This window comes from Gobius niger (genome assembly GCF_951799975.1).
Source record: "Gobius niger genome assembly, chromosome: 4".
In the NCBI taxonomy this organism is placed as follows: domain Eukaryota; kingdom Metazoa; phylum Chordata; class Actinopteri; order Gobiiformes; family Gobiidae; genus Gobius; species Gobius niger.
This window is the reverse complement of record NC_136855.1, coordinates 31,736,058-31,753,376: the sequence shown is the minus strand read 5'-3', so window position 1 is coordinate 31,753,376 and position 17,319 is coordinate 31,736,058. Positions and strand designations below refer to the sequence as shown.

Here is a 17,319-nt window from a genome sequence, read left to right as displayed (position 1 = left end):
TTGCATGTATTCTGCAAGGGGGTTATTGCACATGTTACTTTACAGTCTTGTTGTACAGTCTGACAGCAGTGGGGATGAAGGACCTGCTCCTTCTTGCACTGAGGGTGTCTCAATCTTCCACTGAAAGAGCTGCTCAGCTCCTCTACAGTCCCGTGCAGTGGCTAACACCCTCCTGTCCCTCACCTCCTCCACAAAGTCTAGGGGGAAGCCCAGGACGGAGCTGGCCCTGACCAGCTTGGCAGCGTAGTGGAGAGCAGAGGCTACCACAGAGTCATAAAAAGTCCTGAGCAGAGGCCTAGAGAGCATATTGCACATATCGATTTGATCGTGTTGGTATTTCAGTGGTGTTTTAGAGCATTAGCAAAGTTTATCCACAAGATGTCAGTGTTCAAAAAGAATGAAGCAGCTCTGAAGCTCTGAATCTTTTGCGAGACTTTAGCAAGGAAAGTATCACATGGCTTCACTTGCCCATAGCTATTAAACTGTCAAATTCAGTGAGCAATCTTACTAAGTGTAGTCCAACATGCATGTGCTATTTAATGTATGCACCCCAGTGGATTACATTCAAGTACCGTCATTCCATTGTATTGAAACATCGCTATAGAATATTTCTCTTGCACTGGTTTATGGTTGATATGTTGGAATTTCTTGGCATCAACATGAACAAATACAGATTAATTACTGTCTTCCTTGTCAATAATATACACAAGGTGGTTTTTTGTACATATAAAAGTGGCAAACGATCTGATGTCATTCATTCACGCTGACTAATTAGATTCTAATCCGTACAAAGCACATAAAACCTCAAATGAAGGCTGCACGAGCCATTTTCTCTCCTTGTACAAGCTGTGACTGTTGGCAGCTTCCTCAACTCATTTCTAGTCCTCACAATACCTCCCAAACATCTCGATCCTTCATGTTTTTCGAAATTCTGGTGGCTTGCTTTCATGTATTACCTCATCTTTCATGTGGACTCTTTGTCAGCATAAGCAAATGATGGTTGAACAGGTTACAGAGCATGAATTGTCTATCACATCAGTGGTAAAGTAAAGTTGTGGATTTATTTCACGCTTTATGGGACTTTCTTAGTTATCTTCCTCACAGGCAAAGCCAGTCCCAGAGACAAGTCACCTGCGAACTCCCTCCCTGTGACATTTGCCGGCAGAACTCGGAAGTAAAAAGCGTCTGAAAAATCAAATGCACTTCCTTCTCTCTCTTCTCAGTTGTCTTAGTGCGCGTCACTTGAGTGGGGCTTTCGTCACCGCTCACAGGGCATCACTCAACCTGTCGATCAATGCTCTTTGGTCTACTTTTACCTTGTGCTGCAAGTCACCCTTTTATTAACTTCTCCATAGGAAATGACTTTTTTTCCTCCACATTTTGGCTTTCAAGTAATTGCCCAAATACTTTGTACTGGCAACCCACTGCGCCATTGTGCTGCCTCGCGGTTTCCATTAGACGTATCTGTGACAAGTAATGAGAACTTTGGATGCTTTCAACTTTACATTGAAGTTCTATCAGAGGAGAGCTGATTCTGTGTCATGGTGGTTACTTCATCTTCACCTTGGGGTAGAATAAATTAGGTACCGCTGAACATGGGACTTTCGGCGGCTGTCTAATTGCCTCGCGAGTGGTGAGAGACGTGTTGTGCGTGATCAGGACTTCAAAATCTGTGTAGCTTCTAAACAAAGTCTTGTGTCAAGTTTGGGTGTGACTTCCTACTCAGTTGTCTCCTCAATTTAGTTTCAATTATCTCAAGTTGATTGTGCCTGAGCTAGTTCAAATTGAGGCACACGTTAGTAACAATTCAATTCGTTGACAGTAATCAGACCTTTGGCCACAAGTGCATGAGTCAAATATTGCATAGAATCAAGTACATGCGTGGTTTTTATTATGCCAATTATTATGCATGTGTTTATAACTCTCAAACTGGCTTCTCTAATTAACGCTGCAATTCACTGGTACTTTCACATTTTACAACCATCACTTTCAACACTTTTTTGACTACAGCCCCTGTATGGTGACTATATCAAGGTGACCACATCAAAAAGCAAAAGCTGGCTGAACTGCGAGAAGTGGTGGAACATAGAAAGATGACTGGACTGTGAGCTGTGAAATTAAAACTTTTAAGTCACCATCAAACCATTCTATTTGCTGTTTTACACATAGGAACAGCTTACATCAGTGGGCCTCAGAGGCGCTATAAGGGGGCCCCCACAGCTTGTCTACAAAACAAGACATAGATTGGAAAAAAGATATATATATTGATTTGCTTCATTATTACTTTAAACCAGCATTTTACCAGTCAATGGTATATGTATATGTTATTTTATTTGGTGGGTGAAGACCTAAATTGGCTGTGCAGTGCAGCCAAAAGGACTTTCCAATACCTTTGACCCATCCATTAACCAGAGCTACACTCTGTCAGAAACATGCAGCAACTGCAGCAGGCTCTGAAACATGATTTTGGTTTAGAGAACCGTACTGGGCGGGGCAAAACTGGAGCACCCAGAAGAAACACCATAGCCCCCACACTGTAAAATTTTCAAGATACTAAAAGACGTTTCACTTAGATAACAAACAGAAAGTTGCAGGCCATTTTAAAAAGATGAGATTTGAAGGATTTTTTTATTTTTTTAAAGAGAGTGTGAGGGAGTCTTTGATGGGTTTGGGCAGGGAGCTCCACAGGGTGGGGTTAGCAATGGAGAAGACCCCCTTTCTCCCCAGGTCTTGAGTTTAGTCGTAGTAGGGACAGACATGATGTTTGTGAGAGCACAAGAGGGTGTGTAGAGAGGTAAGTGGGGTCAGGCGGCGTATGAATTGGATTCACTGAGGTATGGGGGCCCAATGGAGGCCTTTAAGGACAGGAATGGAACCCAGACTTTCCTGCTATTAGACGGTTTGCTAACCCAAATCAAACTGCATAAATACTACAAATGCAATGAGAGAAATTAAAGGTGAACCTAATATTAGTAGAAATTTTTTTATGAAACAATGACAGTGTTGACTGTTTTTCTCCCCTTAGCTTGATCTGATTATTGGCACTATGCATCACATTGTGCAGCCAAGGCAAGGCATGAAACCAGTCTCTTGTACTGAGAGACTCTCCAATGGCACTGTAAAGGTAGATTGACCTACCCATCATCTGTCATTGCTAAGTAGCCTCTCTGATAAAATGACATGACATTTCCACACAAGGAGAGAAAAAAAAAAGGTCTCCAGTTGTCGCAAAGGAAGCATAACACATGGAGGGATGAGGCAACCAGATGGCGCCCCAGACAAGACGGAGAGAAGGGATGAAAGAGACAGAATGGGAAAAAAAAATGTGGAAGAAATGAAAGAATGCAAGGGCGAACAGGAACAAAGCTTGGCACCGGGCCATGCGCAAAGATTCCAGATGACAGACAGTGAGAGGAATGAATGAACGCTGCCGACAAAACAAAATCAGGAAGCAGGAAATGGTGAACAAGAAGAAATACCGCAAAAATAATTCAAAGGCAAGAGGAGAAGGCAAGGAGCAAGGCATGCCCAACTTGCTGTATATTGTGGTTGGCAAGACTGCTGCGTGCAATATGGGCCATATTTTTTTTGCAATCATAAACCCAGAAGTGGCATCAATGAGTGAACAAAAAAAGCAACAACAAGGCAAATACTTCGAATCATTACAATGCTGCTCTGCTCCACAAAGAATGGGCATGTCAGGAAACTGTTGGGAAAGTCAGGAATGAGCAATTTTGAAACAAAAAGAAACAGAATCACACAAAATTCTCAAGGCTCTCCAGGTGAATTTAAAGAAGAATAAAGAGGGTAGAAAAAAAGCACCTTGATGGAAGGGAAAAAAAGCCCAATCAAAAGGTTGTGGACATTTTAGACTTTTAAAAAAAAATAACCCCAGCCCTAGCACAACTTTTGTCTTGAACCTAAACAGAATGCTTCACTGGCAATGGCATGAATAAAAAAAAAAAACACTATTTGTACATTCGTCAAAGCTCAATGAAGCCATGCTGAGTGAAAGCGCTGGAGACCTCTGCGGAGCACCTGACTGAAAGCAAAAGTGAAAGGCGAGCACGTGGACAAAACAGCGGGCGGCAGAGTCCAGGGAACCCATCTTTACAGGGGCGCACATCCCTTTAAAACACTCCAGTGGCGATGTGAGGTAGGGACAAGACTTTGCTCTTAAAGGGTTCACCCACGCACGGCTGGCAGCCTACTCTCTCCACTCATACCTAATTCATTACCTCCTACTCCAAGACTGAAAGATATACAGTGACTGATGGAGGGAGGGAGCAAGGGAGAGAGAGAGGGGGTTGCATACGATTTGTGAATGAGTCTCCCGGAGAATGGGGCTCTTAAATATGAAAAATGTCCTCATTCTGACGGCCAGCGGGACGCAAACATGTCAAGCTAAAGGAACGTATGGGCAGCATAAACAGTGCTGCAAATCATGGCACCGCACAGGCTTCATGCTTCATACTCGGTCATTTCCTATACACACACGCACACACACATATGAAGGAAATGCACACAGACTTAAGCATCGTGCAAGTTCAGTGGGCGTGCGACATAGAGAGAAAATCCTGTATAATGGATCTGTCAACCAGCTCCAGCCAGCCAGGTAGCAGACATATAATTTGCACTTTAAGATTCGTACTTGTAAAGCACAGAGGTGCACAGATCAGAGCCATAGCCTGAAAGAAAATGCTACTTACAGTTAATGGCAGTACTTTTAAAAACAGGCTGTTGGCATCAAAATATTGAAACTCACTACAGGGATTCTGGATCACATTAGAGTGAATGGAGCAAGTGGTGTTAACCTGAAAAGGACTCATACTGTAGGTCAAATGTGCACTATTGTTTGAAAGAACAGTGGCGGAGATGGACAAATCGGCCACAACCCCACCCGCATAGTTAAACATGTTAAACAATCCTTCTTGGAGTTACTGTATCCCTTTAAGCTGTATACTTTTAAACAAGGATGCATTAAAATCAAATTAAAACAAATTAATAAAAGAAAAACATTAACATGATGATTTTTCACTTTCAATGTATTGTTTTACCTGTATTTTTATTGTACAATGTGACAAAATTGAAAATTGGCTTTAGAGATCTGCAAAATTGCAATAGAATCTTTTCTGTAAAACATGAAATAAACCCCAGTTGATAATCAAAACGAAGACTATAATGAAATTTCATAAAAACAATATGGTTTAAAATCCCATAGTGTGCAATTGCCAATGGGATTGTAGTAGCAGGGCATCAATCTATGAATGAATGAATCTTTATAGTCTATCAAATCCATATTCAGTGAATGGTTGGAAGTATATCTTGTGAAAAAAACAACAAAAAAAACATGGTGAATGGACCAAGCTAGTGTCCTTTTTCTACCCTTGGGAGGGTCATTCATCAAGAATAGTGCTAAATAGCGGGTGAAAGCTGAAAAGTATAATATGCATTTTTGTGTGTGGATGTGCTGCCCTTGATTTAACATTTGAAATGACGTGTATTACAGTAAACTTTGGGTTAGGATTATGTTTTACCATTCTTATACCACCAACTTATACAGTAAAAATGGTTGAGCAATGCCATAATCTTTTAATAAATCTAGATTTAATGCCAGTTCAAATCTAAGTTAATGCTTTTTCATGACATTTAAGGCCTTATAATTTTGGCAAAAATCCTTTCATGATTTTTAATGCTTTTCAATGCCCCATGGAAACCCTATGAAAACATTTCCTTTCATATTGGAGGTGACCATACATAAACTGATTTGCTTTTGGATATGGCCCTCCGTAAAAAAAAAAAAAAAGGTTCTGACCCAACCTCCTAAAATCCTCCAAATGTAATCACACAAATGCAGCTTACTTTGTTAATTTGCTTATTGATCAGCTGAACAAAGGTTTCTGGGACAAACTATGCTTTCTCATTATGTTCCGCAGTGAAAAAGGGAAACCAAACGCTGCCGGTCACATTTGCTATTGTGTGACTTTTACAAACAGAAATCGTTTGTTCGTAAGGACAATCAATTGTGGCTAGCCAAGCTGAGGTCAAACTTTGGTCCTGCTGATCGGGCAATTAGCCTAACATGATGCTAAGAGTGGCTAAATGGTACCTAGGTCCCGGAGGTCCCGTGACAACTATTGACTGACAAGTTAGAGTGGAGAGTCAATGGCGCAAGACAAATGCAGCATCTTCCATTGTAAAGATTGCTTTTTTTGGTAATGGAGAACAGAAGTAAATGCAAGCCAAACACATTCTGCCAAACATTATAACTCCTCTCTTGTTCTTCTTCACTCGTCTAAGCAGCCATGTTTGTTTTGATGAGTAAGAACCATGTCTTTGTCAGATTCACCGGCCGAGAGAGACTTGAGTTGCCACTGGTCATGGAGATTTCTCCAAGACGTCATCTGGAGATAAGGCGAGTCTCCAGGTAGTCTTGGTGAAAACGACCTGGTTTGATTTCAGCTGAGACCATATGGAGACTTAAAAAAAGCCTCCCTGTGGTCTCTACATGGTCTCCGAGTGGTCTACTATGCGGTCTGAAGCTGTTGTGTCATGAACACACTTGCTGTCCTCAACCTGTGAGACATTTCTGTGACGTCCCCGAAATGTCTCTGAGACCTGTTCTATACCAAGGAGATCTCATTGCGAGGACGTCAAACAAATGTGTCACAGGTTGAGGACAAAAAATTGTGTTTGCAACGTTGCCACAGCTGCTTGAGACCAGGTAGACCTGTCGGAGACCATGAGACTCCGCTGAAATCAAACCTGTTTTCACCAAGACTACCTGGAGCCAGGGAAGTCTTGAAGACATGTCCGTGACCAGCTGCGGCTTTAGTCTCCAACTAGTCTCTAGGCCCTTTGCATGCGCGCAATCAGTTCAAGTTGTTTAGACGTTGCGTAGACTGCCAGTCAAGGAAGTCTCTCTCAGGTGAGGCCCTTAACTAACAAGCCAGTCAATAATGCTTTTTGGAACTTGTGGATATAACAGAAAGTTTCAGACTACACTTCTTTGCAATGAAAAGGAAAAGGGGTATAGTCAGCACTATTGTTCACTGGTTATACTTCACCTAAACTAAAAAAAGCCAACATTCATTTTATTTGACTGGAATCTCTTAAACAAGGGAGTCCTGGCCCCCTATTTTACACTGTTTTAGAATGAACACTATGCATTCTACAGCAATCATATTCATGGCACTAAGAAAGCAGGGGAATACTGCAAGTTTCCGGTAAATGATGCCCTCCAATGATTCTATTAAAATAACACTTCTGTCTAATGTGACATGTTACGAAACCGTTAGATTTATGCCCCTCAGCCACACGGTAATCCCCCATACTGTATTCGGGATCAGGTCAGCACAGAAGACGCCGCCAAAGTGGTGACAGCCGGTTGTAACAATGTCAAAGTAAATGCCACTCCAGACAGGTGTTGGGCCAGCCAGGACAACACTTGTCAAAATGTAATGTCAGTCTGCGGCAGGGAGAAGTGTTCATTACAAACTTCAGCCTATAAATATCGCCGGAGAAAGTGATGCATATTAAACATCCCTCGGCTATATCTTATCCTGACACCCGCTGGATGTTGGCCATGTGGTAATAGCGGGTATAATAGGGACAGAGTTTTGTCCTTCCCGTACCTGTGGTCACACTGTGGGGGTTTTTATAGACCGCCAATAAAAAGCATCCTCCTGTTTTTTGCTTGGATAGAGGTTTATGCAATAGACTACTGTGTAAGAATGTACTTTATGTTACTGTAACTGTAACACCGGTTAATATACTGATTCGGGTGCTTTTTATTTATATTCCTTTTTTTTCAGTGTATCTAGTGCACTTCTTGTATTACCGATTTGGAGCTCTCACAGACGTCAGACCTTACAAAGAACTAAACAAACAAGTGTCGGCAAAAGCCCTCAAATGACTGCAATCGCTGATATTGTGTTCACATTGTACACAGCCGACGTGAGGGAAGGCCCATTCCACATGTAATGTGTCGTGTGCAGAGGCTGGGATTGGATGAAGTGATGCATTAGTGTGTATGCGGAGTGTTCGCTCCCAGGCCAGCGCAGCAGGGCTGGCTCACTGCAGTTGCCTTGCAGCAGGATAAGGGCCGAGTGAGTGGGTGGCTTCAAAAAGCAAAGCAGTATTCCAATAAGACGCCGAGCCTCTGTATGTGTGAAGGAGTGGATGTCCAACAGTGGGGAATATGATTAGACTCAATGAACAGCATCATTTAACAAGGCACATCTTAAAAGGAACACACTGTTGACACTGATTAGGTCAAACGAGAAAGGCAGATGAGCAGTTCCACTTGACATTCATAAATGAACTGTCATAATAGTTCCTGAATTTCCTACTACTGCTTCACTCTAACTGTAATACTCCTGAAGTCTATCTAAAGGAACAGACACTGTGGAGAAATGGCACTTGAAGTCATGCCTTGGGTGCAGCATGTTCTCACTCACATCGTCTTACTGTTACAGCCCTTGTTCTTCAAATCCAAGTCTCCACATTGAATACTTTGTAAGTAACTGCTGCTCTGAGCTTTGGGCATCCGTCTGAAGAGACTTCACGTAGGTTTAGACTGAATGTTTCCTTCTCCTTGTGCTCTGCTAATGTTTTAATCATAAGGTAGCAGAGTTATTCTGTTGTTGTGGTCGTAAACACAGTTCATATTCTGGTCAGACACCCCAAGACTGTGTCAATTGAACTCAACAAACAGAGTTTTGATGATGCGCCTCTGCTGAATTCTAACATCCACTTTTCAGTTATTAAACGCAATAAAGCTGGCAACAGTCATACAGGCTTTCTATTCTTATGCCTTTGGATATTTTTTTTTTCTCAATAGTCTTCTTCGAGTGGTTTTATGAAGAAAAATAATTTCAAATGCACGTGCCGTGGTATATTTCCCCCAATCCTTTTCTCACCTAAGAAACATTTAACACCTAAAACTATCATATTAAAGTACAACACTTAGGGACGTACATATTTATTGAATTATTTCATCAAAAGGTCATGTGGGACACAGTTTGATAACTATGAAATAACAGTATTTTAAGCTACACTTTACTACTGTACAATTACCTTATTTTCCTTTTTTCCACCAGCATTTTATCCCACTGTCTGAGACAGACTGTCAGTATTTATCTTGGATTACTGTTTGCTAACACCCAACAGAACTTTTTTTTATCCCATTAGTGCTGCTTAGCATGTTGATCTATCTGGAGATACGGCACACTAACATGACGCGGGAATATTAATCTTCATCATGGTGCTGGCTTGTCGTTGGATTTGTTACACGCAGGAGCTGAACCCTGAAACAAGTTAATTACAACTCTAAATATGTACAGCCTGACTCTAATTGCACTCCGCGCGGCGACAAATCTGCCTTTATTCCTCGAACAAACTCATTAACTCTTTGGAAATCGGTGTACTCATAGCCATGCATAAACCTCCATCTCCCCAGACACCACCACATGCATTAATTGGAAACTGTTAAAAGTAATTATGATGCATGGGATTTGTACAATGTATAGCACCTTTTTTTGATTATGCAAGCCATTTTCACGTTCCATTATTCATTTTCTGCAGCCATCTTACTGGACCTGGCTGCCAGTGGCCTAATGTGCCTGACACATTTTAACAGGACTAAACGGTCACTCCTAACCTTCATCGTGTTAGGGGTGACGATGGCTAAGTCCTTTTCAGACTGTGCACTATTTTCCTGAATATTTCTTGTGCATATCAGGAGAGGGTTCAGAGAACTAACCATGTCTGAAAAATATTTTTTTCATAAACCATTTGTCCAGGGGTCCAAAGGTCGGCCGCTCCATCTCATATCTGACCAGTGCATTCTGTGGTTATGTCCTTGGGCAGGACATTTCATCCATCTTGCCAGAAAAAATAGCCAGTCATGGCGCATTTCCGTCCTCTGTACAAAGCCTTGTTGTCTTATCTCTGCGAATATGAGGGTAATTGACAGATTATGCATATACTCTGTCACAGAACTAACTAAAAGAGAAGCATGGTCCAACTGTACAAACAAGCAAGATGACCCGAGTAAATACAAATGAAGAGGACTAATTCAAATCACCCAGAAGACTTTTCTCTCTTTTCTAATAAACTCACAGGCAAACTACTAAACTCTAATTACAAGTGTGAGAAGTTGTTAAGTTATTCTGAATGACCCAAATTTCCGGATTTAGGTGACGCGCTCCAAATAAACAGAAATTGGATTGTCATAAAATCAAACAGAGGAAATCATGGGCTATGAGCCGGATCTCAGATGCTAGTGTTTTAAACAGAAAGTAGTAACTGATCTGCGATTGAGAGAACCTTGGCAGCTGGAGACATTGGTTACCCATTATTCTGCTGATATAGAGCATACTGGATGAAACGGTTGAGCGAGGCACCTAGCACAAATTCATAACAACAGCACACAATCAATCTGGGTAGCCTGGCATAAAGCGAGACTGACTTTCTTTAGGTATTTATAAATACATATAAAGACAGTTTGGAATTGTGGTAATAGGACAGGATTTCCGCATCGAGACTCGAGGAGGGGCTCACGATCGCAGTTTGAACGAGAGAGAACCAATCCAACGCAAGCCGCCCTACGCTTTATGTCCTATGCAGTCTACAAACAATTCAGGCTGCAGTCGAGTAAATGTTCTGGTGAAAGCCCTCAGAGCAGCTTCTTCCTGTGGCTTTAAAGACAAGTCCAGCTCAGTTAAATGAGAAGAAAGGGCACTGGTAAAAGATCGCTGTGTTGCGGCCGCCATCTTCACTGTTTTGGTTACGGGAGGCGCACTGGTGTGTTTTATGAGAAATTCTAGCGCGGAAGATGACGCACCGTTAACTCCCACCTCCCGTGCTATGATTGGCTCTGCTTGGTTTTGCTGAAGTCAGCGAAATTCAAATAGCACAATACCAGAATGCATCCCCATTTATGTCTTAACATGGAGGGTCAGTCTGGCTCGAGCCAAACAAGCTCAAACCAGCATTCTTGAGGTTAATGGGCGATGATCTCTTGGGTAATGCCATATCAAGAGTGGATATTGAATCACTAGATGTGTATTGTCAAAGCGCCCAAATGCGCATGGAGTGGATCGAACCGCCAACCTTTTGGTTAGTAGATGAACAGCTGCACTGACTGCTCCTGCCCTATACCTCTCGGTGTGGAGTGGAGCAACATAAAAACACATCCGTCAAACGGATTTAAACACTAAATAAACCAAATGGAAGATTTTGTTCTGTTTGCTGGTAATTTGCGCCTGCCACTTGCAATTCACACGCCTTTATTATCAACAACAAAACAACAAAAGAGCAACACTGTCCCAAAGGAGGCAGGCCTCACACTGGTTTACAAATCCAATTCTGTATTCACACATTGTTCATCAAAGCCGGCTAACTGTCCATCGCACTGTATACGGAAGGCGGATTTGTGGTGGTTGACAGGGGAATCAAAAGGTATCTAAATGCACGGGCTGTCTTTGGCAATCAGATCAAGAGAAGGTGCGATCAGGGTTGGCTTCTGTGTAAGAATAACTGTCTTTCTTAATCCGCGGGTCGTGGTGCGTTAATACACTGGGGGAATTGAACCTGGAATGGATATACATGGTGCCGCTAACAATCTCCGAGTCGCTGGGCTAACTGAACAAAGAGATTTATAGGGGCAGCCCATTTCCCCCGGCTTCTCATTTGTACTTTTCATGTTCTATTGTGTTCATTTAAACTGCTCTTTCATGGAGAGGTGACCAGGTGTCTGACCCTACAAGGCGACAAGCGAAAACATGCCACTTGAGGAAATATACATTGAGGCGAAACACTGCAGGTGAATGTGGGGAAAATAAACTGATAGAAATATGAGGAAAGTTTTCTGTAATTTTATGTTTTCATATAAAAGTGAGGCATTGTATGAATTTATAAAAATGCCCAAAATTAGCAATTCAAAATCTAAATAATGGATAGAGCCAGGTTTAAATTTATGGTTTGATTTTGTTGCTATATTAGCTACAAACATATTTTCAATGGGGATTATTTAGGATATATTGTTTAGTTTTTTAACAAGCTATTTATGAATAAAAAAAATGTGTAAAAGTTCAAATTCTGCCGTCTTTTTTGCGGTTCAAAGCTTAATAAATCATAATAAATCATTTTTAAAAATCTCCATGAAAAGTCTGGAGTCTGTAGGAGCTACTAAAGTGGAGATATTGTTGCAAAAGAGCAGAAAACCTCATTTTGAGAAATTAGGCCCTTAGGTTTGTAACATCTGCGCATGGACACACCTGTAATAAAGATGTCAATAGGCATCAAACAGGATATGTATCATCTTTGTGTTTTACTCTGACATGCAACATTACTGAATGATTCCTTGGGCAAGGCACTTCATCATTGTTGTTCATAAAAAAGGGTCAGTTTGTAAAGTGCGTGAGTGATCATTAGTGAACATTTGCATTTTTTCCACTGCTTGTGTCTTTCTTTGTAAAGGTTAGGTAAGTGTGTTTGTGTGTATGTGCGTGGGTGAAAGGACAGAATTACTGGGAAAGCCTTTTGTCTTCAAAAGTGTCTGTCACACAACGGAACTATTTAAAACCACTATTGATTTGCATGAAACTTTGTGGGACAGTAGGGCATGTGCCAAGGACACACATTTGCATTTGAGAGCAGATCCATAAATAATGGGAAGAGAGTGGGGTTTTATCACTGTTTTCTGCTTTAAATAGGGCATTTGAGGTTTCCTCTCCACAAGCGACCTTCTCATTTAAATGATCGACTTATTTGCTGGAAAACCAGCAGTAGCTACATTTCAAGTGCTAAATAAGAGTCGTAAGAGAGCGGTCATTTACACTACATTTGGGCGCACTATTTGAAGATAAGTAAATCAAGGCATGGTTTGCTTCAGGGTTCATTTGCATGACATTTATTCTTATTACATACAGGTCAAACTGTGATTTTATCCCAATGAGTAGAAATTAATATTTTATTTGGGTCATAAAAGGTAGAATGCGGGTTCAGAAGCTACTTGGGCGACAATGGCGAAGTTGGTAGAGCGGGCCGTCTCGAGATCAGAAGGTCAGGGGTTCAGATCCCAGCTCCTGCAGAAGCACATTGTCATTGTGTCCCAAGACATTTCACCCACCTTGCCTCCAGTGTCTGCGTACATTGGTGTGTGAATGGGTGACTAGTTCCTTTCCTGTAAAGCAATCTGGGCCTGATGAAGGTGTAAGCGCTAAATAAGTTGAGACCATTTTACTCCACCTGAAAACCACTTGGTGTTTAGGCCGAGGAACTTATGCCTTGGCCCCAAATGTTTGCTGGATGTCTTTCACATTTTTCCTGTTGTTACAACTATTTACCCGAAGAATGAGATCAGCTGACCACCTGAACATCCTGAATGACCAGTTTATTCCATCAATGGATTTCTAGAGCGGTTCAGGGATAATGAAACATAATTTTCACTCATGAATTCGCCGCCACAGAGTCATTGAGAATCTTCAGAATGATCTAGAGAAGGCTTAGCTCAGTGGTCACACTCTCCCATCATCAATACAAGATCTGAAAAATGCATGCAAAACTGGATCTTTTGACATTACAGAACGCCACAGCACATGCGCGCTGTAATCAAAGCTTAAGTCACTTGGGCTGATTTTTCTTTTTTTTCTGTTGTTTTTTCTGTTAGGCAGTGTAAGCCTGTACTAAAGAAACAGCAGCAAAAAAACAAAAAATCCCTTTGAAACCGCAGAACTACCTTAATAATCTAATACATGCATTTCAATTGCTCCTTTTGCCGTCTACTCTAAATCATTAGTTTTACTGTTAACCTAAAGTTAAAATACACAGGTTTTCTTTCCAAGTCACCCCTGAGGCAAAACCAGCGGCAAGCTTAAAAGGCTGCAGCAGAAAACAAACAAATGGAGCACCTGCGTCTGAGATAATAGAAGGAAATCCAGAAAATATATGCATTATTGACTGAAACTTTCCTGGACTTCAGCGCCGCCTGCTCTGACTCCCGCAGCTCTTTTGTGCTCGGGTACAGCCCGCGCGTGTGAGTGTTTGTGTTACCTATGGCCATGAAGTCCTCGTAGTCCCAGGCCTGCAGCTGCGCCAGGGGGCCGCTGTACAGCAGTAGTCCATCAGCCACGTCCGTGATGAACTCCAGCGACACGTGGCTCTCGAAGCACGGCATCATGGGAGGAAACCAGGCGTATCCGTTGCCGTGGAAACTGCGCTTGCTCTGCTGGCACTCGGGCCCTTCGAACTGCGCGGGGCACTGGCACCTGGGGGCGGAGGAGGAAAGCAAAATTGTATGTATTAGTAAAACTTGGGGAGTTCTCCGACCCGTGTTTGGCAAGACGGATTGAAAGAGGGGAAACAGCTCGGATCCTATTTTTCGCTGCTATCCCCCCCCCCGCCTCATACTATATTTCATTCTTCTAAGGTTTTCCATACAGAATCCCAGCGTGGAGTAGTTTTCTTTGTGCAGCCTTCCCTTTGGCCATCTCCCTGTCTGTGTGATGCAGATGTTCTCATTAGTGGGAAATAAACCACAGGGAGAATCTCCACATCACTCGGAAAAGCCTCTCTCTTTCTCTCTTTCCCCCCTTGACACTGTCTTTCCCTCTTTCCTCACATCAGCGCTCATTTGTTCTATTCTGCTTCCAGTCAAAATTGTAGCTCTTCAACTCCCTTCAGTAATAAATGTTATAGGATTTTGCAGAAGTGAAAATCCACCTTTCCCATTTCCCATTTCCTGCCTTAAATACCCAGATTAAAGCTTGGTGTGGAAAAGCTTTCTTCTTGCTATGTTTCACACGCAATGTCAGAGGAATCAATAGATGAACATGGTTGGAATACATATAGGCTGTAATTTGATTTAATTTGAGTTGTGTGTGTTTTGTAAAGCAAAAAAATAAAAAAAAATAAAAGCCAAGATCGATAATATCCAAAGCAAAGAAGAAAGTAAACCACATTCATATTTAGTGATGTGTTTTTGCAGGCGCAGATGTCTGCACGACTTTTATTTTGGGATATTTTGACCATAAGTATGCAAGAATGGTTCTACAGGTGCAAAGAAAGTCTAACAAATCCACATTTGTAATTTCCTTGCACGGAAAGTTTTCAAACTAACACTGGTTATTCTTTATTCTCAGCAACTTCCAATGTTATTTTACACATCGTTCTTTGTTAACATCACGTGAAAGGTGTTTGAAGCATTCTCACCCAGTATGCTTATTTGTGCCAATTACGAAAAACGCAAATTGCACGAGCAGCCCGCTCACCGCTCGCAGGAACAAGGTATTTCTCCAGGGCATCTGCTCTGAATCTCATAAGGCTGTTTCTCATTGGTGGATGTTATTCACACTCCAGCTGCCTGCCTCCTTCTAGATTCAGCACGTGGAGATAATGCATGAGTGCATTAGACAACTCATCTCTCTTCCAAATCCCCCTTTTACTTGTTTCCCCTTGCCTTGTTTTAAATGGGAAAGAAAGAATGAATGGACATAAAAGCAAAATACATATACAGTAGTGCAAAAAGGTTTACATATACCCTGGCAGAATAACAAGATAACAAGATAAGATAATAGGAAGATAACACAAAAAGTTGTTTTCACTCATAGCTAGTGGTTGTGTGAAGCCATTTATGGTCAAAGAACTAATTCAAAATTACCAAAATTACCCTGATCAAAACATTAATGACAGCTTGGAGTCTTTTGTGATGGTTGTGGATGAGGTTCTGTATTTTTTGTGATGGTAAAGCGGCCCATTCTTTTTGGCAAAACGCCTCCAGTTTCTGTATGTTCTAGGGCTGTCTTGCATGAACTGCACGTTTGAGCTCCCCGCACAGTGGTTCAATGATATTGAGGTCAGGAGACTGAGACGGCCACTGACGGGACCTTCACTTTATTCTGCTGGAGGGGCATCAGTTTACCAGCTCCATATTTCACAGTAGGTATGGTGCACTTTTTATGTTGTCAACAAGGCCTATGATGAAATTCTGCCAGGGTAAACCTTTGAGCACAACTGCACATACACTATTAGATAAAAAAAAAAGGCACCACCTGGATGTAACTAACTGTTCTGATCTGGGGCAGTTCGTGTCCAAAGCACAGAGATCAGCTGACAACCTGAACATCCGAAATGAGCAGTTATTCCATCAATGGATATTTTCTTCCCTGATGGCACGGGCATATTCCAAAATGTTCGCACTTGGATTGTTTGCCGGAGGATCCAGATCGAAACCCCACGCAAAATCCTTGGGATGTGCTAGAAAAGGCTTTGCACAGTGGTCGCACTCTCCCATCATCAGTACAAGATCTTGGTGCGAAAGATCTTAGAAATGGATATCTTGACATTGGAGAAGCTTATTGAGACAATGCCACAGCGAATGCGTGCTGTAATCAAAGCTAAAGGCGCTTCAACCAAATATGTTTTTTTGTGGCAAACATTTTTTGGTTAAAGAAATTCAAATAGCAGTTTGCCTTTTTCTGGTCTCAACAGTTTTAGATTCACACAAGATAAAACTGATGTTACTTTAGTCTTATGCTTTAGAAGCTGTATCAAAGGTTCAAGGAATTATTGTTAGAGTCAACTTGTTTCCTGGTGATCTTCTTCAGCCTGGGTACCAAACATAAACACCTTGGCAGAAACACACCCCTCTCTGTGATGCTTGCATGTGTGTACATACTGTATTTTCCTGTGATCCTTTTATGGGTAAATTTACTTTGTTTTGCCTGTACCGACGCTTCTGATCCCCGTTAACATTATGCACACGCAGCAGCTTAACATGGAAACTCCACAACGCGCATCACGTTCAATACATGACAACAAATAAAGCCGGGAGTATCGCTCACTGGGGACGCATGAGAAGACAAGCAAATGGGAAAAATGTAAACAGCATCGACTGCAAATAGAAATGATTAAAATATTCCTTGACTTGATGTATGCCATGTACTGTATTTCCATTTTTGGCAACGCGAGCTTAATTCTCGTGACATTCTGAGTTTTAGTTGCGGTGCCCGGGCCTTTGGAATCCTCTTAAGGCAGCTTTGTTTTGCTCATTTCACCGTCTGTGGGGAATTGTATTTGTTAACATGGACCAGGGGGAGCCGTAATCCCACTGTCACTCTGCAAATCTCATTACTAATAATCCCAGAGTCTGGATTATCAGCATGTTCTTTCAATCTTCAGTTTGGTTATATTGTATTGGGGTCACATTCGTGGGCCTCCGCAAGTTTAGTTTGAATTGTAGCAACTAAGCGACTGCTTTATTTGACCATTTCTACAGCATGTTTTGGCCAAAAATGAATGGATGAATGAAGAAAA

General features: G+C 41.8%; 1 protein-coding gene across 1 annotated transcript in view; it reads right to left on the bottom strand.

Annotated features, from left to right (window-relative positions):
• Positions 1 to 17,319, bottom strand: part of LOC306961767 (neural-cadherin) — a 424,067-nt gene that overhangs the window by 105,846 nt on the left and 300,902 nt on the right. Inside the window, exon 27 of the mRNA XM_079554643.1 lies at positions 14,059 to 14,273. Coding sequence (XP_079410769.1) covers positions 14,059 to 14,273 — 215 coding nt within the window. The remainder of the gene's footprint in view (positions 1 to 14,058; positions 14,274 to 17,319) is intronic.